This window comes from Oppia nitens, unplaced genomic scaffold (genome assembly GCF_028296485.1).
Source record: "Oppia nitens isolate AA-2021 unplaced genomic scaffold, nextdenovo-longstitch-racon4-pilon3 scaffold5_pilon_pilon_pilon, whole genome shotgun sequence".
NCBI classification, from domain to species: Eukaryota; Metazoa; Arthropoda; class Arachnida; order Sarcoptiformes; family Oppiidae; genus Oppia; species Oppia nitens.
In genome coordinates this window covers 1657905-1684645 of record NW_026533243.1, presented here as the reverse complement: position 1 = coordinate 1684645, position 26741 = coordinate 1657905, and the positions used below count along the sequence as shown (strand labels likewise).

At 23.5% G+C, this 26741-nt stretch overlaps 3 protein-coding genes across 3 annotated transcripts; all 3 read right to left on the bottom strand.

The window, feature by feature from the left end:
* Positions 1-35: 35 nt before the first annotated feature.
* LOC128961169 (transmembrane protease serine 9-like) lies at positions 36-3445 on the bottom strand. Its single transcript, XM_054307375.1, has 11 exons — positions 3256-3445; positions 2838-3081; positions 2310-2736; positions 2156-2193; positions 1948-2065; positions 1511-1583; positions 1369-1441; positions 1030-1272; positions 542-962; positions 437-474; positions 36-156 (listed from the first exon to the last, which is right to left on the bottom strand). Exons 1-11 carry the CDS (start codon positions 3311-3313, stop codon positions 36-38), a joined length of 1854 nt encoding a protein of 617 aa, XP_054163350.1. The 5' UTR covers positions 3314-3445.
* Positions 3446-4212: 767 nt separating this feature from the next.
* LOC128960893 (solute carrier family 12 member 3-like) lies at positions 4213-8246 on the bottom strand. Its single transcript, XM_054307058.1, has 12 exons — positions 7847-8246; positions 7668-7739; positions 7519-7594; positions 7183-7418; positions 6427-7107; positions 5975-6356; positions 5333-5908; positions 4971-5250; positions 4786-4872; positions 4596-4695; positions 4454-4521; positions 4213-4356 (listed from the first exon to the last, which is right to left on the bottom strand). The coding sequence occupies exons 1-12, from the start codon at positions 8213-8215 to the stop codon at positions 4221-4223; spliced, it is 3063 nt and encodes a 1020-aa protein (XP_054163033.1). The 5' UTR covers positions 8216-8246; the 3' UTR covers positions 4213-4220.
* Positions 8247-12965: 4719 nt separating this feature from the next.
* On the bottom strand, positions 12966-26460 carry LOC128961168 (hemicentin-1-like). The gene is made up of 16 exons (XM_054307374.1): positions 26456-26460; positions 25001-25054; positions 21165-21488; positions 20773-20883; positions 20353-20559; positions 19483-19630; positions 18931-19082; positions 16790-16951; positions 15985-16113; positions 14558-14839; positions 14243-14284; positions 13893-14150; positions 13509-13805; positions 13269-13444; positions 13076-13204; positions 12966-13010 (listed from the first exon to the last, which is right to left on the bottom strand). The coding sequence occupies exons 2-16, from the start codon at positions 25029-25031 to the stop codon at positions 12966-12968; spliced, it is 2493 nt and encodes an 830-aa protein (XP_054163349.1). The 5' UTR covers positions 25032-25054; positions 26456-26460.
* Between the last annotated feature and the right edge of the window lie 281 nt (positions 26461-26741).

The following is a 26741-nucleotide window of genomic DNA, read 5'->3' as shown; positions in this document are numbered from 1 at the left end:
ATAACAAAACCCTAATTTAATTCAAATACTAGATTTTATTTTTTGATAGTTTTAATAATCCAATCTCTATAAAGTGCAACATTTGTATAAACACCGGGATAGTTGTTTTCATTGCATCCCTGGCCAAATGAAACGATACCAAATTGATACTCTTTTCTAAATGAAAATTGTTGTAAAAAATAGAAATAATATTTATTAATATTAAATTAAATTTTTATTCTGGATGGATGGATTATAATGGATTATGTCTAATCGAATAATTGATTATATTTTTTCAATAATTTTATTTTCTATATTATATTAATGTAATAAAATTAATTCAGTTTTAATGAATATTATTTTTTATAATTTTACTAAAATTTTTTAATGAATTAGTCGTTTTTAGTTTGTTTGTAATATATTTTTAAAAAAAGATCAAACAAATTGTTATACAAACTCATTGACAATGGCTGATAGTGGTCCACCAGAATCACCCTATTATATTGGGAAACAATTAGTATTTTGTCATAAATTATTGTTACCATACTTAAAGGTAACATACCTGACAGGCATCTTTACCCGGGTTTGTGTAGCATATCATCTCTTTGGTAAACTGTCCCACATATTTCCTATAGACATCATTGCATTTACTAGTATCTGACTTTTGTAGATTCACTTTCATCAGCACTTTACTCACAGAATCAAACTGACCTAACCGTCCCCATCCGTAAACTCTGACATTTTTCGGTGGATTATCATTAGGTGCCGGTAGACAAACACAGTTAACAAAATGATTGGCACCATTGTTCTTATACTCAATCGGGTGTTTAACTTTAATTAATGCAATATCATTGTTATAGTTTATTCGTTCAAAGTTTTCATGAATAACCAGTTTTTCTATGTTGTATGTGTTTCCTTCATTGGTATCATTTAAATTTGTTGATCCAACCATTGCGCGAATTTTACCCAATGAATGTTTATGTCTCAAATCCAAAAATAAAACAATACATGTTAGAGGAAATGGTATAATTTAAATAATGTAAAAATTACCCGAAAAAACAATGACCAGCTGTTAGTATCCATCGGGGATTAATGATAGATCCGCCACAAATGTGTTCATATTTGGAGCCTATTGTCTTTTGAAACGATACCATCCACGGAAAGTCTCGTATGTCGGCTTCATTGCCGCCCACTATCCTCCCAGAGATACCAATTTTTCCACAATTTGATGGATTGATTCGTGTTGACGGACCTTTATATACATTCGTAGTCGTAATAGTCTTTTTTTGATAACTAATCAAATAAATCAAATTGATATATATATATATATTAAATTAAAATGATTTTATATAATTTAATTATAATTAATTTCAAATATTTTTACTGTACTAGAAATCATTTCCAGATTTAGTGAAATTGTTGCCTACTAGTGGCAAATATCCCGATTTTTTGCTTAATAAGCCTATTTCAATATAGTAAGTAAAATATAACATAAATAATTTATAATTAAATTTGATTTAATTTTTATTACATTGATTTATAATTAAAAACAATAAGATAGCAGATTTAAATAACATAGATTTTATTATTAAGTGATATTTATACTTGAATTGAAACAACATTTGTATATTAATGTATTTCATAAGTTTATTTTGATAATATAATAAAAATGATATTATATTTATTATGTAAATATATATTATAGAAATAAATATGTAAATAAATATCTGACATTTTTATAGTAAATTAATTATTTATTGCATAAAATTAATTACATTTTTATTGTCTAGAAATTTTATAATATAATTATTTAAAAATAACTACATTTATTTAATTATTTTTAATTATATAAATTATTGTAATAGTATTGTATTGCATAGATAGTTGATTAAAAAAAATTTGTTTTGAATTAATTACAATTTATTAAACGCAAACAATCATTCATCAAAATAAGTCAAATAATTAATGTTTGTTAATAGTTTCGACTATCCAGTCATGAAATTTGCCCACCTCTTGATAGATACCGGGTGTTTTAGGTCGGGCACATCCATGTCCAAATGATACAATACCTATTTGGGTACCCTTTCTAATAATAATTAAAAAAAAAAGTTTTAATCACAAATATTAATATTTTCTATAAAACAAAACAATCGACAAAACTTTGAATGATTTTTACTTTTTCATAACTGCAGTAAGTGGTCCACCAGAATCTCCCTTTTAAAAATATAAGCAATTAAATTAAATTGTTTATAAATATAACAAACAAACAAATAAAATAATAATAAATTATTTTTTATCAAATATTGTCTAATTATTTAAAGATTGCATACTTTACACGAATCTTTTCCGGGAGACATATAGCAAAACATTTGGGGCGTAAAGTTGCCGACAAATTCTTGATAGGCATCGTTACATAGTTTTGTGTCATATTTGGAAACCGTTACTTTCATTAGATCAGGACTGGGCTCACCTTCTTCTTTCAGATAACCCCAACCGTAAACAGTGGCCGTAGCGGGAAGTTTGGTCTTTTCATCACTAATGCACACACTATTGATAAAATACATGGTTTTTGAATCACTAAATTCAATCGGTTTTTTAGTCTTGATTAGCGATATATCATTGGCATAGACTTCCGGATCATAATTTTCGTGATTAAAAACCCCTTCAAACTCATAGGCGGCCCCATTAGTGCCAATTGATGCCCATTGAGTAGTTCCCACCACAGCTTTCATCTTTCTCATCGTCGTATTGAATACACTTTTTAAATTCAACAAACAAACAAAAAATAAATAACAATCATCTGATTATAGAAAAAATACAAATATGAATGTGTGTGTATGTGTGTGTTGTAGGCATACCCTTGAAAACAGTGGGCCGCCGTCAGTAGCCATCGGTCATTGATTATGGAACCGCCGCAGAAGTGTACCATTAAGTTGCCTTTTGGTCTCTGAAACGATACAATCCATGGGAACTCATATTCAGCCGCTTTTTCGCCGCCAACAATATTGCCGGCCTTTTTCTTAGTTATTCCGCAGTTTTTGTAATTAATTGAACTTTTATCGGTTCCCATTGACTTTTTATGGTATTTTCTGCCATCATTTACTGAAATTATTGATATTTTTATTTCATATTATCAAATAATACAAGTATGCTTTTAGCTAAATAACAAATAATTATTTATAGATATAATTTTAATAATAATATACTATTACTGTTACTACTACTACTACTACTACTACTACTACTATTAATAATAATAATAATAATAATAATTACCTTTTATATTTATGCAGATTATTGTTATAATTAAAACTAATAAGAATTTAGAGCACATCTCAATTAATAGATTAAATTGGATATTATTTAGTACACTATATATATATGTAAAACTTTATTAAAAATGGATGATATTATTAACTAATTTGTTATAATTATATCTGTTTAAAAATTAGCAAAAAATTAGTAGTTTTATTTTTAAATGTTGTTATATAAACTTGCTAATAATTGAATAATTACATCAAAATTAAATCGATTTCAAAATGTAACTTGTAATTTTTTAAAAATAATTTGTTTTGTAATATTTTATTTTAAAATAATAATAAATTTCAATTATATAAAAAAAATTAACATTCATTATAAATGTAATTTAATATAACAGTAGATTTTATTTTCTATATTAAAAATATAATAATTATATATTGAATCTCAATATTTAAAAAATAGTATCCATTTTTAAAAGTTAATTAATTTTTATAAATTATGTTTTATTTTTAAAAATTTAATATTATTATTATTGTTATTATTATTATATAAAATAAAAATATATAAATTATACAGTATCTATATTAATATGATATATGATTATGTCTGTATATATTAATATTGTTTATAAATTATTAATGCAATACATTTTAATATATTCAAAAGGAAATTGCAACAATTAAAATTATTAATAAATAAGATATTCATTGTATTATTTATTTATCATTTCTAATAATCATCACAAATTAATAATATATAAATTAATTGTTAAGTATTTTTACAACTAAACTAAAAAATAACAATAACATATCGTACTTTACAATATACTATAATTGCATTTATTTTTGTTTTTAATTCAATAATATAGTATAATAAATAAATTCAAGCAAATTTATGGAAATTAGCGTCAATTAAACTGTATTAATCAAACTAAATGCATACAATAACAACATAATTAAATTAAAAGTCAATATCATTTTTTAACAATAAAACGTTAGCACACTTTTTTGATTGCCTCTAATCAGTAATAGAGGCGGCATATCATAGGTTAACACTTCAAGCCATGACATGTATAGTGTAGCCGAGCACTTGTATTTGCGAGGAATCGGTAGTGTCCTATGAAATACAAAAATAATTTGTTAAATAAATAATATTTGTGTTAAGTTTACAAATAAAGATGCAAAATATATTTATCAAAAAAAAAATCATTTACAGTGTTATCAATGTCGACGAAGTCGAGTATTTAACCATCAGTTCTCTCAGTTTCATAGTTTTGGTTGTCTTCAATAATAATAATAATAATAATAAAGTCATTTAATATACTAATTATGTGTTTATTAGTCACAAAAAACTACCTGTTCTTTGAATGAAAATAGTTCTTTAGGTGATGTCTTGATAATGGGTGTAATGTCATCCATAATACGATTYTCMAGTATTGAGTCAAACTTTCTTTTACTAAGAAATGAATGTTTTAATAAATTGTTATTTTAGTCAAATATTGATTATTTWAAAAAAAACTAATTGTTATCAATAAGTTATACAAACGTTTCAATGGATAGCTCGACATCATCGTAGGACAGGGCGTACACATCAGCGAAAGGTATGCGAAATTTTTTTAACAATTCAGACAAACTGTGTGTTTTACAAAATTAATATTTTCAATATTATCCTATATATTATTTACACATTTATTGTATTATAGTTTTTTTTATAGATAATTAATTATATACTTATTTTTGATGACATTTAGTTCCTGATTGCCTTCAGCAACGGTAAACACTCTTAGTCTACATTTTTGCCATARTTTGTCATTTATCAAGATATAGGGTATTARTAGAGAGAGTCCTCCGTCATCATAGAGCCACCAGACATCTATAAAACCGGGCGATTGCTTATATTTAAACCGATTGGCTAACCGGTGGCACTCCATGTGCGACATCGGTGTCTTCGTTGTTGTTGTTTCATTGGTATTTGAATCCATTGTCGATGATATTGAATAGATTTCTCCATCTATTTTATTGATAAAAAATATAATTTATATAAAAAACATGATTTAAACTAATTTTTAAAAAAAAATTGTTWAAATACTAACTGTTTTCCATGCGATTAACAGTTAAAGAGTTGTTAAATGTTGCGACAAAATGATCGGAAAAGTCGAGACCCTCTTTGACCCGAAACATAACCAGCGAATAGTGTGCTTCCAAGACATTGTGTATGACATCGTAATAATCGCGCAGATCGTCATCTTTAGCTGATCTCCAATCACTTTTATAGCCCAACATAACAATATTTGGTGTAAACTTTCCCACACCTGTTGAGTGCATCTGATTGCGAATACCATCGCTGAGAAACTCCGATTCAATCAGTTTATAGAAGGCATTGATACGTTCGCTCTTAATCCAGACTCTCTGGGAGTCGATCACCCGTTCCCTAGTCTTATAGGAGAGCGGACCTTCCGTAACGTGCGATAGAAATAGCATACCGTGACCTTTAGTGATTCTATTGGCCATATCAACCAATACCTGACGATTTTTCGGGTTTCCCGATAGCAACAATACGATTGGTCGATAGCTTTTAATATGGTCTTCCTGTTTATTCAAACGGAAAGTTAGACTACGGGCGCAGTCAAAACAACACGCTTCGGTAGATGAGCCCCAATTTGCCTTTGCTTTTGAGATTAACATAAAACAAATAATTAGAAAAAAAATAATTTGTTAATTGATAGCTAACATACATGGGTCGACAAAAAACATCAGCAAATATATGATTATAATAAGTCCAGAAACAACTGCTGCCGATATGTAATCAAATAAAAACATAAGTGCCACACAAAACAGGCCTATAATCAAACTGATCCATTTGTTGTAAAATCTAAAGCCTGGCCTAAAGCTGATGGGATTAACCATYGAAACGTGAAACAAAGATATGTTGACAATAAAAAAGGCGCCCAAATAAAAGTTTGATATCCAGACACCCGCAGTGTTGACGTCACCGATTGCCACAAATATAGCCGCAATTATAAACGTAATAATATAGCCGTGTCTCGGGTCACGACTCGGTCCATAACCTTTGCCAAACCATGTAATCACTGGTACTAAATGGTCGTCACAGAAAGCCTGAACCCATTTGATGTATATTTAATTTTAAATAAATTGTTTTTTATATACTGTATGTATAAATTTAAACCTGAAATATTCTGGGAGCGGCTGTATAACAGCCCAGTGCTGATGACAGAGTGGCCGCAAATATTCCCGCATATATTAATGGTTCTATTTTAATGCCGGTCTGCGATATGGCGCCCGTGAGTGCCATAGTTTGAAAGTTATTGATTAGACCAAAGGGACAGTTATTGGCCGCCTCACAGGTTTGGTTGTTAAAGATAATTGAAGCAGCGTTGCCATCTGAATAGGCGACAATCGTAAAACCCAAAAATATGACAATAATGGAGTACGTCGTGGATGTGGTGGCTATGGCCATGAAAGTGCCCTTTATGATGGCCGATGCTGGCTCTTTCAGGTCAGCCGACATACTGGCACCGGTAAATATGCCGGTGACCGACGGGAAAAATACGCCGAACACACCGAAAAAATCTGAACCATCCCATCGGGGAAACAAATTGGGAACAATAACATATTTGTGCCAATAGGCCAATCCCTGTGACTGTTGAAGCTCTGTTGGCGGTATAAATGATCCGACAAAGTAGTCAATGAGCGACACAACCAAAGTTAAGAAGAAGAACATCATTGTCTTTGACTCGAACTCTAGACTAATGATAGGAATGGCGGCTATTATTATAAGACATATATAACCAATAATTCGCTGATCGTTGGTTTCGGACGGCACCTGACATATGCCTGTATTGAAGGCCTAACAAAACATTGACAATATTGAGTATATACTGTAGATATTGAATATATAGTTTTTAATATAATTTATACAGACATTTAAAATATCGGAAACACTTTCAGCGGTTCCCAAAACGTTAAGTCCAACAAATGCCGCGTTAGTAAAGGTAAACATAAACCCAATGACTCCACCGGCCTCGTGGCCAACCGTTCGCGATACCATTGAATATATACCACCGCCACCTATATTACCATTAGTACACATAGCTATCATTGAGGTGGTGGTCACTACAGTGATAGTTGTTGCCACAAGTATTTGTACCAATGCTAATACTAATTAGAAATAAGTTTGAGATAATTTTTTTATTATTAAATAATTTATTTAAATGACTGTATGATAAAATCAACTATGATTTAACTAATGATCACTTACTGACTCCTGCCTGACCCGCCATCCAACCCATCCTCAGAAATAACATAACACCAAACAGGTTCATCATTGTCCGGATCTAGTGATCAAAATTTATATAAAATATTTGAATCATATTTTTTAAAATAATATATAAAATATTATATATATACATAGACGCCATCAATCCATCCTAGTTTAGTACTTTTAACATTGCTGTCTTCATTATTGTCGCCATCAATACTCTGAAAAAAATGTTTGAATAATTAATTAAATCAAATATGTGTCCATCAATACCAACAAAAAATATTTTATATTAATTTTTTTGAGACAAAACTTGTGACTCAAATACCTTTTTGCCTAAATTGTATGGTAAGTGAAGCTCTTCAATGTCAGGTCTGCGAGACTTCTTGTGAATAGTATTGTCGCGTCGATAAAAGTCTTCGTGTGGTATGACATCTGTGATGACATTCATATTAGCGTCAGTTTCTGGACTAACATTTGATGTAAGTTCAAGATTATTGTTTCGTGAATTTTTTTGTTGCCGATTTGTGGCCAAATTTTTAAGAAATTCGGGCAAAACTACGGACGAAGACGGAATATAATTGGAAAACTCGCGATCAGTTGTACTCTCGCTGTCATCGTTGAGATCATTAAGATATGCGGCATTCAGATGACCGCCGTTTTGCTGTTGGAAACGGTTCGGTATGTATTTTGTCATCACTTGTTGTTACCAATAGTTAACGTTATTAAGATATAAAGTTTTTTTTTGTTTTGTAAGATATTTTTGTTAGTGAATCGCAAGTTTTATTGCAATCAATGATTACATATTGTTTATACAATTGACTTCGATTTCATTATAAGATTTATAAATCAATTAATTGTATTTTTTATTATCAATAATTAATTATTTCATTCATTATTTATTATATCCTATGTGTATCGCGTCAAATGCATATTAATAATGCATTTCATTAATAATTTCTGTAATTATAATAATAATTATTATTATCATTAAATATATTAATTAAAACAATAAAAGAAAAAAATATACTATATTTACTGAATTTGTTGATTCATGTTTGATAGTAAAGTTAAGAAACGGTATTTTAATTTATTTATTAGAAAATAATAATTGCTATTTATTTGTTATATAAGTGTTTGTAAAAAAAATTATAGAAACAAAGTGTTTTTTTGTCAAACAATAATAATAATAATAATATGCACTCGATTTTATATGTAATTAACATTTATATAAAATTTATATTTATATTTCATCGCACTTTTGTCGATGTCATTAACAACTATACAAGTGTTTCTGTTAAATAATAAATCAATTGATTTATTAGTTTAATTAAATTTATATTTTATTTTTTTTTAGTTTATTTTCTACATATTAAAGGATAAATTGTTTTAATTTAACACTTTTTTTTATTTTTTCTTAATAAACAAACTATGAATTATTTTTTATGTTTTATTAAAAGATTATTAATTATTAATTTAATTGTAGTGAATAATTTTATAAACAATGATATAAAATCATCTTTAGATAAATTATAATTGTTAATATAGTATAGTTTCTCACATAATCTTATGTAATATTAGTTAAACTTATAAWTTAAATACTTAGTTACCATTTATTTATAACTAATACAAAAAATACTCTATTATTGGTTTTAATAGAATCAGAAAAATGTTTTTTAGTAAATAAATAATTTTTTGTCTTAATATTCTTTTAGTTATCCTTTAGTTATCCTTTAGTTATCCTTTAGTTATCTTTTAATTATTTTTTTTAGATATCTTTTAGTTATCTTTTAGTTATCTTTTAGTTATCTTTTAGTTATCTTTTAGTTATTAAGAAACTAAACMATAGATCAAATATATTTTTGTTAACTATATAAATAATCAATTTAAATATTATAAAGATTTACAAATAATTATCAATATAGTTTGTTTCACTTGTTTTTGTCTTATAATTAACTGTTATTTACCGTAAATAACATAAACATTGCTTAATTTGTAATTTATTTTTAGTATCAATGTTATCACATATATATATATATATATAAATATGTCATATATACAGATGTCAAAGATTGATTAAAATAATAATAAATTAAATATAATAGCAATAAAATAATAATGTTATAAATGACTAAAAAGGAATGTAAACAGAAATTTCTATAATATTTCTAAACCCTTATATAAATTTTATTTTTTCTATGATTAATATTTCGTAATACTAGTACTTATTTAATTAATATTAAAAATTAACAAAATTAATACAGTTTAACACATTTTTATAAATTTCCTGAACTATGATATAAATTGAATTTATATATTTTGATTGAAACCTTGAAAATTTTGTGGAAACATTATTTAGAAATTTCGATTTACTCATCTCTAAGTGATCTAAATGATTATACATGTATTATCGTTAATCTTATACAAGTAATTTAGATATAATATTGATGATAATTTAACACAAACTTTTATAATAAATTTATTTTTAGTTTTTGATTTTTAAATACCGTTTACTAGTTTATAAAGTATTGTATTTATAATATTATTATTAATAGGTTATATTTTTGTTAATATCTTTTTATTAATTAAATACAGTAACAAATTTAGTAAATTGAACTGTATAATATAAACTATATAATATGTATTTAATGATTAATACTTTTGCTATTTTATAATATACTCTAAAGTTACTAAAAATATTATAAYATTTATTTAGTCATCAAAAAAATATTTCATAAATATTTGTGAAATAAAAAACAAACAATTTAAATAATGATACCATTAATAAAACTTTTTTTTTACTTTAAAGAAATTTAAACAACAAGTACCGTATTATAACAAATTGATAAATGCGTTTAATAGCTTTTGTGCAAATATTTATGTAAACATATTCAAGACTATTAATACAGTATATCTTTTTTAAATAAATAAATTTTATAATAATAACATATTTTGTAGTCATTTATAACAAATATTATTTAAAAATCTTTTAATTGTTTATATTTTAAAAACTTGAGCACTAATAATGCATATAAATTATGGAAAATTATTAAACAATAATTAGAAATATGAATTTATAGCAATGACAATTAATGATTTTATGAGTTTTAACAAAAAGTTTATTATTAGCAGCAATAATATACTAATGAATAATTTTTTTAAATATTTTTTAAAATTAATGTTTTTAAAAACATGTCTTTTTGTATTTATTTCGTTGTATTTCTATTAGTTTTATATTTTATAAAGTAATTTATGCCAATTATTTGCTAGTTATCAACAATTTTTTTGTAATAGCATTTATTTTATTTAAATATTATACTGTATTTAGAATTGTATGAAAAATATATAAAGTTATTTATAGATACGATTTTTCAAATTTATTGTACAATATGTTTATGTTTGGGTCTAATACAATGTATCCAAACTCATAAAATCCAAATGAAAATATCTAATTTGATTTATACAAATTTATAATCTCAAAACTTATAATATCTAATTCAAAATCTCCAAAATTAAAATCTATAAAATAATAATAAATTATTAATAATATTTAAGCTTATAATATCCAAAAAACATTTGACCCAACTCATTTGAKTGAACTTATATAATTTAAATAAAAATAGCCAAAATTATTAAAATGTTTATAATTAYTTAATAAAAATTATTATAACATTTTTAAAATTATCGTTATTAATAGTAAAAAATAATGTAAATTATTTTGATTTATATTAAATAAGTTTGAATATTTTGGATGTGATGCTTATGTTTTAATAGTTATTTAATTTATAAATTTTTACAATTAATATACTCTTAAGAAGTTTATATCACAATAATAGTGACATTCAATTATAACTATCATATGATAAAAGTAAACAAAATGTATGAATCAATAGTGACACTAATTTATAGAGCATTGATAATGTATGTCAAATAATTTTATTATAAACTTAAAGGCATTTTTAAATTAGTTGTRTTTTAAATACAATTTATTTTAATTTAAATCAAAAATAAAAATCGCAGATAATTAAATTGACATTTCAAAAAAATTATTATAAAAATAATTTATTTTGATATCTACAGTATTTAATATTTTGTCATAAAACTAAATCAATGTTGTACTCATGTTAATTAATTAATTAATTATATAAAATATATATTAAAATAAATTAAATTATTGAATATCACTTAAATTAATTATATTGTGAATCGTATGACTTATTATCAAAAGTTATCAAATATTTAGATATTGTCAACAATTATAGAAAATAACATTTTTAGCTACATTACAGCTATATTTATATTAAATGATAGCATTTTATGTACATTAACGTAATATCCAATGTTATAATACTAATGATAGGTAATAATACTGTCATATTAATGGCAACTTATTAATATTTTTTAGATATATTTAAATGTTATAAAAGCCCAGAAAATAATATTATTATTATACTTTATGTATTGATCAAAAAAATTATTATAAAAAAAATTTATAAAATATTATCTTAGCAAATTAATTATCAGTTGATTTTAGTCATATTGTCAAATGACTCATATGATAAAATAAATTCAACTTTAGTCATGTAAATATAAATGATTAAGTATATAAAATATATATTAAAATATCAAATGATTAAATTAATAAACTGAATATCATGTAAATTAATTGATATTGTAATAAACTCGACTATAGACATATTATCAGAAGTTATCAAAATATTTAGCTATCATACTTTTGCAACAATTTTAGAAAAAATAAAATTTTTATCTATTATATCTTATTTTTATTTATATTAAATGTTAAAATTTTTTTGATGTATTTTCATGTTCACGAAGAATATCAAAATTTTATAATATTTTTATGCTTGTTTTAATGCTTTATTCAATTATACTTTAAAAAAATTTTTAAAATTTTTTTACTTTGATATTTTGTCTATGTTATCGAAGAGATATCAAAATTTTAATGCAACTTTTATACATTATTAGTAGTATAATCTGAAGTCAGAATTTAAAATTCGCAAAATGAAATGCTACACACACACACACACACAAAAGTATAATATTTTTAAATTTTTTTTTGAATATTTTTAAATATTAAATTTAAAATATCTTAATATAAGATATATATATAATGTTATAATACATATAATATATAATATAATATAATATATATACATAAATAAATGTTACGCTTATCAATAACTTATATACAATATTTATTTATTATCTAAAAATATTATTATTTATCATATCTTTATTTATTTATTTATTGCTTTTATTTGTTACATTAATAAATTTAATAAAATAATTAAAAATGTTTTTATTAATAATAATAATTCTATTATTTGATAGATATGTTAACAATTTTAAGAAGATTTAATGATTAATATTAACAAAAATTTTAATAAATTGTGTGCAAAATAATAACAAAAAAAGCAATTTTATTATCAAACAGGTGTTGATGTATAAGATTGTGTCCTTTTTCGGTGTGCCTTTTAAATCAATTTTTATAAATCAATTATTTATCATAAAATTTATTACAATAAATAATACATACATTTCTATTACCAGCAATTGTATTGCTATAAAAATATTGATTATAATTATTGCTATTATGATATCGTCCTAAGGTATTGGTGTCCATCGATGGATAAGACATTTCAAGACAACTTGATTTAGTCGAAACCTRTATCACAATATATTTATTTTTTTTTAAAATTGAAATATAATTTTTTTAAAGCATTTCTAACATTTGGTGACCAATGGACACCCGGTTCCGACATCATTGGACTGTTGACATCGCGATTAATATAAATACAGTCGTTTTGATGGTAAAAATCATTTAAGTCTTCTTGGAGTTGAACTTCATATATCTGATAGCAGTCCTGATTACTTCTCTCTCTATTATTGACTTCATTGATATAATCTGTAAATTATAATAATTATATTAATTTAAATAAAACTTAAATCTGATGTATAATTGACTAAACTGGTCGCCGCTGGCAATGAGTTACTATAATTGTCATTACGAGTGGCGCTTCCGTTAAGATTGTGATAACTCTTTAGCTGACTATGAATGTCATCGCCAGCAGTATAATCGCCGGTCTCTTCAGATTTGTTGTCGTCGTCGACATTGTCTTCGTCATCACTTTCGCCGACTTTTTGTTTTAATTTACGCAAAATCTTACAAAATACTACCAAAAGTATTGCAATCAATGCTAATATAACAGCTATTATCACAATTTTTTCTGTTACTCCATTAGATTCATCAGTTTTAGCCGATATTTCTGCAAATTATTCATATTATTTTAATCTAAGTTTTATTATTTGCATTATTATTATTATTAATAGTATTTGGATTATTGTGAACAAACCTGGTGTCGATACAGGAGGACTGTTGGTTTTTGCCCAAGTGGTGAACGGTTCACTTTTGCCTTTAACATTATTGGCGTAGACTTTAATTTTATAATCGGTATTGTGTTGTAAAGCACTTAATTCAAAGGTAGTCACCAAACTGTTGGTCAGATTGAGTACTAATTTGTCATCACTTTTCTGAAACACTTCCAACGCAAACGTCTGTTGTAGGCCTCCGTCATAACCGGGCGAACAGCTTATGGTTAACGATGTAAAACCTATTTGTAATTTAAATTTAATTTTCAAAAAAAAATAGTTGTTTTGTTATTTATGATATCAYATAAATCATAATCAAAAAGGTTTTACACACCGATGTTATGAGTCTCACAATTAACTACAGCTTCTGGTTTGCCTTTAGATAATTAAAGYAATAAAATTAAATAAAATAATTAGATTTTTTTTCTCTAAATAATAATAATATTAATACAATTGGTATTCACTAAAAGTTTTGTGTTTGTGTTAAGAATTTTTTTGTTGATTTTTTCAGTTAACAAAAACAAATGTCTTTAAACATTCAGACAATTATCATAAGTAAATATTTGATTATATATTTTTTTTGATCATTTATTTGTCGTACAATTAATTTATGTTAATATATTCACACACAAAAAGTGTTGGGCATTACCGGCGGGAATGACTGTGTAAACACAGGGTGACTGTTGAATGCCGGCCACATTAGTGCCCCGACAGCTCAGATAACCGAAGTCATGGCGGGATTTTGGTGTATATAATAATACACTACGAAGACCTTCGCTGTAAAACTTTAGAGTCGGATCAATGGTATCGTTGAATGTCCACTGATAGGTGACATGAGATGGCCGGGCGTCGACATCGCATAAAATTCGGGCCGTTTCGTCCAAACCGACTCCGTATACTATTTTCTGACCACTTTTACAAATGGGTGCATCTATTAATTGAAACCAAAAATTATAATTTTTTTCTAAATATCGTTATTGTTAAATATATTTAAAATTAAATTAATACAATTTATTTAATAATAATAATTCCAATGAATAGCAAACTTTATTATTTTATTAATTTTATAAGGAATTAAATTTAAAAGTATAAAAATTTGTTCATAAATTTTATTATTAAGTACATATTGTGATAAAACTATCAGTTAGTATAACTCAAAATATGATAAAAAAATATGAAATTGTCGAAAATTAAGTAAACCCTGGTAATTTAGTTTTTATGTGTGCAAATATTTTTTAAAATTTAAAATCTATTAAATTTATTTACTGTCCAATTTATCTATGAATATTATTGTCTCTTATATAATACAATATGTGAAATACAACATATTGTTGTCCACATCTATAATATAATATTTGTCTAAATTTAATATTAAAGTAATATATTTTTGTGCAAATAATATATAGTTTAGTTTGTTTTCACTCGATTTAGCTCAAAGTATATAATATATAGTGTAAAATCTCAAATGAAAAAGAGTCTTAAATAAAGTTTGGGTATATTTTTTCACATTTTATAAATATATATACAAATAATTATTTTATTTATGTATAAACTAGTTTTTTTTTAAAAATTAATAAAAATATTTTATTTAACATTGAATAAATTTCTTAAATCTATAGATTAGTAATAGTAATAATCACAATAATCACAATCAATAGTAATCATAATAATGTATCCCATATTGTAGTCAATACAGACACAGAGTGTATATTATAAACAATAGGCTTAACTTTCAATGCCTTGATCTCCATGAAAGTGACTGCACTTTAACTAAAAGCCGACTTATATTTAGATGAATTGACTAAAAGATGGATAAGAAGTATTGGCTATAAGTATATAGTAGTTTCGTAATAAAAAAAGATAATTGTTATTTGAGCTGATATTAGATATATACAGTATATATACACAAAATTAATAGAAATACTTATATATTAATAATTTATCGATAGCTTTCAACAGTAGCGCACATACATATTATTAATATTATTAAGTAGAGGTATAATTAAAAAAAATATTTAAAAAGTAACAAAAAAATATATACTATATTTACTTTGAGATTATATAAGGAGTACTTACAGTCAATAGAAAGTATGAAATCATTACTTTTTCCCCTTCCGACCGAATTAGTTGCCAAACAATAATACTTTCCCTCATGTTTTCGGCTAACGTTACGTATATTGAGCGTAGAGTTAGTTATAAAGATCCCTGAGTTTTGTATAAAAATAATAATAATATCAATCATTATGTATAGAATAATTTGTAAAAAAGTTTTAGTGACACAATTTTAATAAATATGGATTAAATTTAAAGTGACAAAAATCTATACTACAATATATCTAAATATTAATAGAAAGAAAAATAAGTTATATATGATATATATAGATAAATAATAAGTATAGAATATCAATAGTTATTTATAAATCATTAACTTTAATAATAATAAAAACATATTTTGTGATTGAAAGTCAAATCAATATTTTATAACAAACTCATCTATCATTTGATTTTTTATACCAAAAAAAACAAAATAAAAATAATATTATAAAAACCGACTAATAATATATAAGGTTATCGATAATAAACAAATTGATTTTATTTTATTTTTTTGTATGTTTGCTATTAAAGTGGATTTAAAAAATAAAATTTTATATATGAAATAAATATCGAGTAATATATATATATATATAACTATATTTTTATGATATATAGATATTTGCTTTCAACACACAATTTGTGGGCAAAACAAACAATTGATATGAGAGAAGAAAAAAATGCGATAAAACTCTTGTGAGTTATTATTTTTGACTCAAATACTGTGTGTCTTAACAACAAATAAAGACTACTATAAAAAATAACAAATTGTTATTTTATCGGTCAATACCATAGTTTAGTTCGGTTTTGATAATCCTCTGGTCGTAAAACCAACTGAACTCCAGTGACGGCGGATTTGATTTGGTTTTGCAATCCATGTGAACGTCGTTTCCTTCGGCGACAACACTATTCTTGGGACTCGTTGTCATTACAAGACTGGCTCTCGGCTCAACTGATTATAACATGTTTGACGATAATAATAGACAAAATAACAAAACAAAAATTATATTATCGATAAATGCCTAATCGTTTTTTAATGGATTTATTGTCTAAAAGAAATTATTGTTATGTCTGAATCTTTAATATAATAGTATATAATATACAGTATATAATACATACTGTATATATCAGTATATAGTGTAGTACTGTATAATATAATTGAATTGAATTATATTTAAAAACTTTATCCATTTGAGAGTAAATAAAATGTTAATCTAATAAATATTGTAATAAAATATTTACGATCTTTTTTTGTGTGATTAACTTATGAAAAGGTATGCAATAGAAATGGTTAAAAAGGAAATCAAAATTAAAGGTCCAAAACCTTTTGTTATAATAAAATATAGTAATATTACTGCAATCATAATAATAAGTTTGTGTTTGTATTTTGAAATCAACACCAGAATTGAATTAAATTTTGTTAAGCAATTCACATATTTATATATTGATATATATATACTATATATATATATTGAATATATAAATATAATACACAGAATATTCTGTGAGCACTTGGCCTACAAATACGGTGAACCTACCAATGAGATGAATGTGTGATTGTTTTACTAATGTTTTACTATCATATAAGTGGTGCACAAAAAACAAAAAATAAATCATTACAACCCCGGAGTTAGTCTCACCACTGGAGGTGGAGTTGCCATTGCAGACAGCATTTCTCTGTCATTAATGACAGAAAAAACTTTATCTATTAAAAAGGGTCAATGATTTGTTATATTACTGTTAGATATTTTTTGATGTACTATATAAAGGAGACATTTAAAACTATTTTATTTTATTTGATAAACTATTGCTTATATATGTACTTTACAAACAAATTCGCGACACAAAATAAAAATGAGAAAACAATTATTTTCAATTTTGTATTATTGACAAATACATTAAATACAATTGTTTTCTAATAGTTAATATTGTGACAAATGACTTAAATAATATTTAATATATAAATTAATATTTTTTGTGAGTTATCTTTGTTTTAAATTATTATTTTTTTAACAACTAACTAATTAATGATAATATAAAAGATTTTGCTAAACAATAAATGTACTGTTAATAAAGTACTGTATTATATTGTAATACTAATAATAATGTTATTAATAATAATGACACTATAAATATTTGATAAAACATTTATTAAATGTGTTTAAAAAACAAATGTCTACTTTCGTTATATTATTTTTATCAAACAAAAAAACATATTTTATACTAACAATGAAAATAGTTAATTGAATTTTTTGTTGCTCTATTGTAAATAAAATCTGTCAGAAATTAGGATTTATTTCAATATATATATATATTCAGTGGTATATATATATATCACTTATTAACTAATACTGTACTAACAGTATATAACTTATAACATCACAAATTACTGGTGTGTATTGATTTTTAGTGGGGTTTACCCTCTTCTAAACAAAACAAAAAATACTCCAAATCTATAATTTTAAAATTTACTACAAAAAAATCAAAATAATAAATCAATAGAAATGACAGACAATATAAAACAAAAAATTGTGTGCAAATGAAAGGGGTATTTGTTATTCACAGTCAATACAATATTTAAAGATTTTACCCAAAAAAATATATACAAAATAAATGATTTGCAATTCATTTATTTAAAAAAAAAGTAAAGTTAAGGGACCTAATAATATATGATTTTTTGTTTATCATTATTATTATTATTATTATTTCAATGTGTTATTGTTTGACACTTGTCTGACACTAAATTTTCATATTATAAAATATTCATTATATACAGTACAGTATATTTAAATTAAGCAAAGTTATTTTTTACTGATTTTTATCTTTTAATAATTAGCTATTTGTAAACTGACTTTTTGAACACAAAATAAAATGTTTAAAAATAATATAACAATTTTTATGATATAATAATAAAAATTATTTTCAACATACAGTGGACATCAAGTGTTAAGATATTCTCTATGGAACTGTTGGTTATCTTGACGTTATCGGCCAAACATACTAATCGGGCGCCGTTGTCATCAGGCACTGGTGTCATTGTAAGCACACTTTTGGTTACATTATTGTCATCTGAATAATATTCCCTATGATTATAGTAGTAGTAGTACAACATATATATATGAAATTGTTTTTTAAAAAATAAATTACACCATCTTTTTTTGATGATGTCTTGTTTCAAATACTCATAAATCATGTTTTTCAAAAAAAAAGATTTTTAATAAATAATAAATAAAATTTTGCTATTAAAGTATTCTTGTGTTATATTAAAACAAAATTATTAATGAATAGAAAAAAGTCATATATTTATATAAAATTATATTTTGCTGTATAACATAATGACAAAATTGAGATATGATTAGTGGTTATATTATTATTAATACAATACTGAATATATATACTGTATGTATACTATGTATGAAATATATAATCTATAATATATATGGTTGTAAAGTATGTTTAAAAATGATAAATGAGTTGACAAACCTGGAAGACATGATTTGTTTGTCATTTTTAAACCACATAATCCTCGCCGCCGGTCGCGAACCCACCGATTGGCACATTATTTCAACACTTCTACCAGATATTAGTGGCTGAATGTAGTCATTCAATATTTGGACAGATATTGGGCGAACTGTCCAAATGTAATAATAATAATAATAAATAATAAGATTATAGTTTAGTTTATTTTATTTTATAACATATAAATAACATGTATGCTATTAATAGCTATATTTTTGTTGTGTTTGTTGTGAAAAAAATCAAAATTATTTATTAGTTTATTAATTTTGTTAGTCTCAATAAATAAGATTTTCGTTTACGTTGGATATATTTTATGCAGTATTTAGATAATTATTGACAATTTATTGTAATGATAAATATACTATAGTTTTAATTTTGATATATATATATAAACTTATAAATAAATATAAAAATGAAAATAAAGTTAGCATTTATTTTAAATTATATGTTATTTACAAAAATAGCAAAATATGACTAACTTTTATATTTTTCTAGACCCTTATAATATATAATTTATATCTCATTTAAAACAAATGTCAAAAAATCAATACTCAAAAAAGTAAAATATAATAAACATTAACACTCAAAATATAAATTATATACACTGTATATATACTGTACATGTATACAGTATTATACAGAATAAGTAAAAGAGTAGTAACAATAATAAAATCAAAATTAATAATAAATATTATTATTATTATATATATATATTGTGATATCTATAACTATAATACAGATATAGACAATACGGCACTTATGGTATAATAAACTACAATAAGTTATAACATTTATAACAATTATTGAAAACGACAGACAATGTGTTTGACTTACAATTAATATCTAACATAACACTGGCCTCTATAGCATGCGTTTGGTTGGTATTAAAGGCCTGACATCGATGGACAGCAAATAAGTGACTTCTAGTGAGTGGACCAATGGTCAGTTCGTTCCTTACACGGGTGCCCTCCTGTACCACATAACTGGTGCCATCAATAAGCTGGTTATGATGATACCAATGCACTTTGGCTGGTGGTCTGGCTATTGGCGACCAGCAGTTAATGTATACATAACATCCATAAGCGATAAATTCAGTGAAAAAAAGAAAAAAGTGATGCAATTATGAGTGAATGTAGAGAAGTAGTAGTAGTAGTAGTGATTGTCACAGATTAGGCGGTTTAATGGCATGAATGTTAGGCATAAAAATAAATTAGTTGGACAGTAGTAGGCATAACACTGGTCACAGACACATACCACCTTTAGCTTCGCATATCAGCTTAATGGTGGTGTCCTCCTGATAAGGTCCGGCCACGTCTTCTATAGCCTCCATCTGCTCGTTCCTAATGATCACTTTGCGAGGCGGCACTACATACAGACAGACATATATATATATATATATATTATACAGTATATATCATATACAATATATGACTTTCCTATTTAATATATTCAATATAATGACATTTCTAGTCTCTCAGCTATGCCTAAGCTATTCAATAATTGATAACTTTATTTGTCTCATATATAATAACAATTGCCACTCAACTCGTATATCAACTAATATAATGGTATTAATAAATTTTATATATACTATATATAAATTATATATATATTATAATTATGTGTTTTATGTGTGACCAGCTTACCGATGACCACTAAATTCATTAATGTATTGACCGTACGGGCCCATCGGTAGTCTACACGGCATCGGTACTCTCCTTCGTCTTCAGACTTGACCGGATCAATGGTCAGAGTTCGGGCACTTATGTTAAGATAGGCTCTRTTGGTGATGTCATTGTGCACAAAGTGTCTGCTCTCGGTTTGCCGATTGTCTACTGAATAAATGGGTCCATTGCCCCAATCATTTTTATACCACAGTATTAGTGATATGGAGTCACCATTGGTGGGGAACGTTATGTTACACGGAAGCTGAATGCGGTCGCCGGACAACACTCGAAACTCGGGTAATACTGTTACCATTTGGGTTAACAATAATTAAATAATTATTATATAAAATTAAATAACAATATAAATAATTTTGTATAAATTTTTTAAGATATTAATATTAYACTATAATTGTATATATTATAAATGTTTTTGATATTTTGCAATTAGTTTGAAAATTATTTAATGGTATTATTATGCAAAGTCACAATAAATTTGCAAATTATTATTATTTCTTATATTTTCTATTAGTGTAACATTTAGAGTAATAAACAATTCATTTGAAACATTTTTCAATATTACATATAAATAATTTACTTTAACACTAAAATTTAGTGTTTTAAAATGCTAATTTAAATTTTAATTAAAAGTTGCACACCATAATAATAATAAAATGATTATAAATTACAATATTATTTATACAGTATTACAAACACACACGCAAAATATATATTTTATAATATATATACAAATATACTGTATATATATATATATAAAAAGAAATTTGTTTAATTAGTTAATAATACATTTTTCAACTTAGCAAATACATAAAATATTAGATGTATTAAACTATATTACAATCAATTAGTATATAAGTTGCTTTACAAATATCTATAGTTTATTAAATAGATTTTTTTACTATTGAATAATTATTCAAAAAATCATAATAAAATTTATGCATAAGTATTTTATTTACATTTACATTTACATTTACAGTACAGTAGTTTTAAAAATATATTAAATTTGTTTGAAAATGATATATATTTTATTTGGATATACTGTACAATGATTTGCACCAACAATAAGCACAGTATTTCAAAACATAAATTTTTATATTATTATTATTATTATTATATTATCAGTCTATGGATTTGTTTACAGACTCTTTATTAGAGTTGTTTTTTCTTGGATTTACGGAAATGAGTCTAACATTTAATAGCCGCCAATATATGGGGCAAAAAAGGGAAATAGTTTGTGAATAAATGTCTTAACATTTCGCTAATTATATTACCAGTAATATTGAAGATGTTATGTGTCTGATGTTACTCATAAACTTAAGGCTAATGTTTTAGTTATTGAATGATTAAGTTTACCCACTATTTAAGAGCTTAACTTTTTTTGCTGTTTTTATAGATAAATATTATATATTACTGTAATAGTGTATATATATATATATATACCGTATATACTGTATATTTATTTATTAAATAAATAGAAAGTTAAAGTTTTAGATTTTTGCTGATATCAACCATTATATATATGAACGATATTAAAGGCATAATTTTTTATACTTCAATTTTTGTGACTTTTATTGACTCATAKTTTTCTGTATATGTTTTCCCATTCAATAAAATTTATCTTTATATTTATACATAACTGTATAGTATCAATGCTATAAACTCGTGAAATCAAAGCTATATATATATATATATATATATATATATATATATATATATATATATACAATAATATATATATATATATATATATATATATATATATATATATATATATATATATATATATACTGTATATACTGTATATGTCTGACATAACTATYAAACAAATTCAATATAATACTGATATTTATTTAGAATTTTTATCGGCAGTAATATTAGCGGGAAATTCCTCGCATTTAAATTATTGACAAAAAATAGTAAAATAAGATGTAATCAAATATAATATCGTAATATATATAATATACGTAATATATGTCTATAAATATTTTTTATGTGTGTATTATTTAAAATTGTTATTTAGATTAGAGATTTCAAATTGATTTAACTTAATAACTACAGTAAATTACAATAATACTCCACACAAAATAAATTGTTAGATAAAATGCATTCACAAGAAATTGATGTTTATAAAAATAAGACACACAATTATTTTACTTGTGTTTAATATATGTCTATTATTTGAGTTTTAATTTATATGGTATCTTATCAAATAAAACAAAACCATATATTTTTCAAACACATATACTATGACTTCAATAAATTTTGAGAAAATTGAATTTTTCAAATAAATAACAAAAACAGTATTTAGATTTTAAAAGTTTTGATTTTTTTTGTTAGACAAATCAAATGATTGTTACGAATCACTTAAAAATTCATTTATTTTTTTTCTTGAAATTTGTTGAATTATTTTTTAAAAGCAAATGTAAGTCAGACACTTAAAGTGTAAAAATTTTAAAAATAAGAAAATAATGAAATAAAAACTATTGATTAAATTATATAATTTGATTTATATAAGAATAGTTTAAATGTATCTCTTAGTCTAAAATAAAATTAGTTAAATTTTTTTTATTATTATTTTTCACTAAATGATAATTAATATTTTGTATTTATAAATATTAATTATATTTATTTAATAACCAAGAGTAAAATATTTTTATATATTCTATACGATTATATCTGTATATATAGTATAAATTATATATAATATTTAATATCACAAAATATACAAATGTTTTTACATTTGCTCATATATTTAAATATATTAAAATTATATATATCTATATATATTGTATTAAATTTAAATACATTAATAATGTCTTCTATAGCTATCACTGCACAGTAGTGCTAAAGATATGGTAACACTTTAAAGTGGGTTTCAATTGTTTTTTTGTACTAATATTTATTTTATTAAAAACTTTTGCTGATTTTATAAGTTTTGGTAAAATCTGAAAATCATTTTTATGTTTTATTTGCTATTTTTTTAGTGACACAATATGTTTGAACACATAATATCATATCAAACGTTTTTCAGCATATAATATATGGTTTATGTCAGAAAATCTAACTGTCCTTTTCTTATCTTATTTGTAAATGTTATTCTCATTGTGTTTGATATAAATATATTTTTTATATTAATTCATAATCACATCAGTTTATAATAAAATTATATTATTGTTATATATTATTGTATCAAATAAGCTCATACAAAATGTAATTAAAATAAAATATTATTTATATTTATATATTTTTTATTTTTTATTTAAAATAACTTATGATTTATAATTTATATGAAATCAATAAAATCTACTCAAACATCATTAGATATCAAAATCTTAAAATATATTATATGTATGTATAACATAAATAAATTGTACTATTATTTTGAATTTATATGGTTTATTTTTGTAATGAATTGACAATATGTTGAGTTTTGACATATAAATAACATAAAAATATTTTTTTTATTGCAATATGACTGACTATTTCTATAATATTATGTAATAGCAAATGCATTATATGATCAAAATGTTATTATTATTTATGTGTTTACATTGTGGAGAATAATGTATGTTATTGACCACAAAAAAATATTAGTATTATTATAATAATATATATTGAATTTTTATATACTGTATACTATTATATAAATTCATGATTTTATTAGTTATTGAACAAATTTTAATATCAATGCCATCATAACAAAAATTAAATTAAATTGTATATTTAAAATATTTCAATAAAATAACAAAATACTATTAAAAATTGGATAAAGCTTTTAGTCGTTTAAAATTTTTTACCTATATTTTCTTGTTGTTCAAATCCGGGCATTTGAAAGCTAGCCGGCAATGTGTCTGAAATAAAATAAAAATAATAAAATGATTAAATTAGATTTGCGATTTTTTATTATAAAATTGTTTAACTAAATGAGATTACATTATAACACTGTTTTGTTACCACTTGAGAAACACATTTGTAATTATAGACAATAAGTTTCATTCAATTCAATTACAAACACTGATCTTTTCTATACATTTACATAATGTCTAACATAAACTCACTTTAATTAAAGACTAATGTATAAATATTTTTTGTTTTGTTATTAAATATTAAAATATTAACATTAGTCAAAAAACTTTCTTAAGCTAATTTAGTTAATTTGAAAAAATTATTATAAGATAATTCAATTATACTGTTTATTATTATTTAATTATTTATTGAATAGAAAATATTTATTTTTAAAAAATATTTAAACAGTTATATAATTATGTTTTTAGTGGCTATCACTGCTAATTATAAATGTTTAATTTTTAAATACAAGTATTATATTTTATTTATATCAAATTTGTTAACAAAAATAATTATAATTGTTATCACAGTTAATGTGACTTTAATTTGTTGTCTTTTTTTTGTTTGAAGTCATAAAGCAGTAGTTATAATCAAAAATACTATTCACTATACTATAACTCAATTATAGTCATCCAAAATATCTGACATTTAAAATCGTGTTTTTTGTTGTATTTTCATTGATATACTGTACAGTACAGTACAACCATATATTTACAGTACAGTATTATATACTGTACTATAGTTTTATCACGGATATCAATCGCAAGTAATATGTAATTATTTTAGCTTTTTTCATACACTATATGCAAAAAAATCTATAAAAATCAATTAATATAGTTTTTTATTTGTAAAAACATTACATAGTATACTCATTAATGTTATATGAGATATATATTACATAATTAATAAGATTTTATTAAATTTATATTATATTTATAAATATTTTACTATTAATCTCTTGTCAAATATTAAATAACATTTTATCTGTTAAAATACATAAAATAACATTTAATAAATGTACAAAATAAATATATTTTTTTCATTTTAGTTTTATATTATAAAATTAATCAATTTAGCGTCATTTGAGCTATTTTTGTAATACAATTATATTAATTATACAATTACTAATTACTATCATTTTATTATTATTTAATATCTATGTGTATCTATAGAAAGCAAATTTAATTATAGAAACAAACATACAGAACATATAGTTTTGATAAATCTATTGCTTATTTATTGAATTTAATTAAAATATAAATAAATAATTTTTGTATTCATTGTAGTAAATTTAAATTATTAACTTTTGTAAATTAAACTTTAAAAAAAATAAATTCAAATACAAAAAAATACTATAATCTTAACTTTAAAGACACAACAAAAACAATATTCATTGCAATACTTACTCCATTCCTTGGCGTCAAATGTGTATAAAATTTCACAGATTATGATAATAAGGCAATAGTGAGGAGTGGTTGTCATAATCAATGTTATGGTAATGTCATATAATATAAGGAGAGTTGAGATTTGATAGTCAATAAAAACTAAATGTTGTTTTCATTTTTAATCCATTTGTTGTAATAATAGTTTATCCAAATTATTTACAAACATTATTTAATAAATCCTGTTTAATAAATATAAAAAAGTTTAATGAATTAATACTTAAATATTACTTAATTTATTGTATTATTA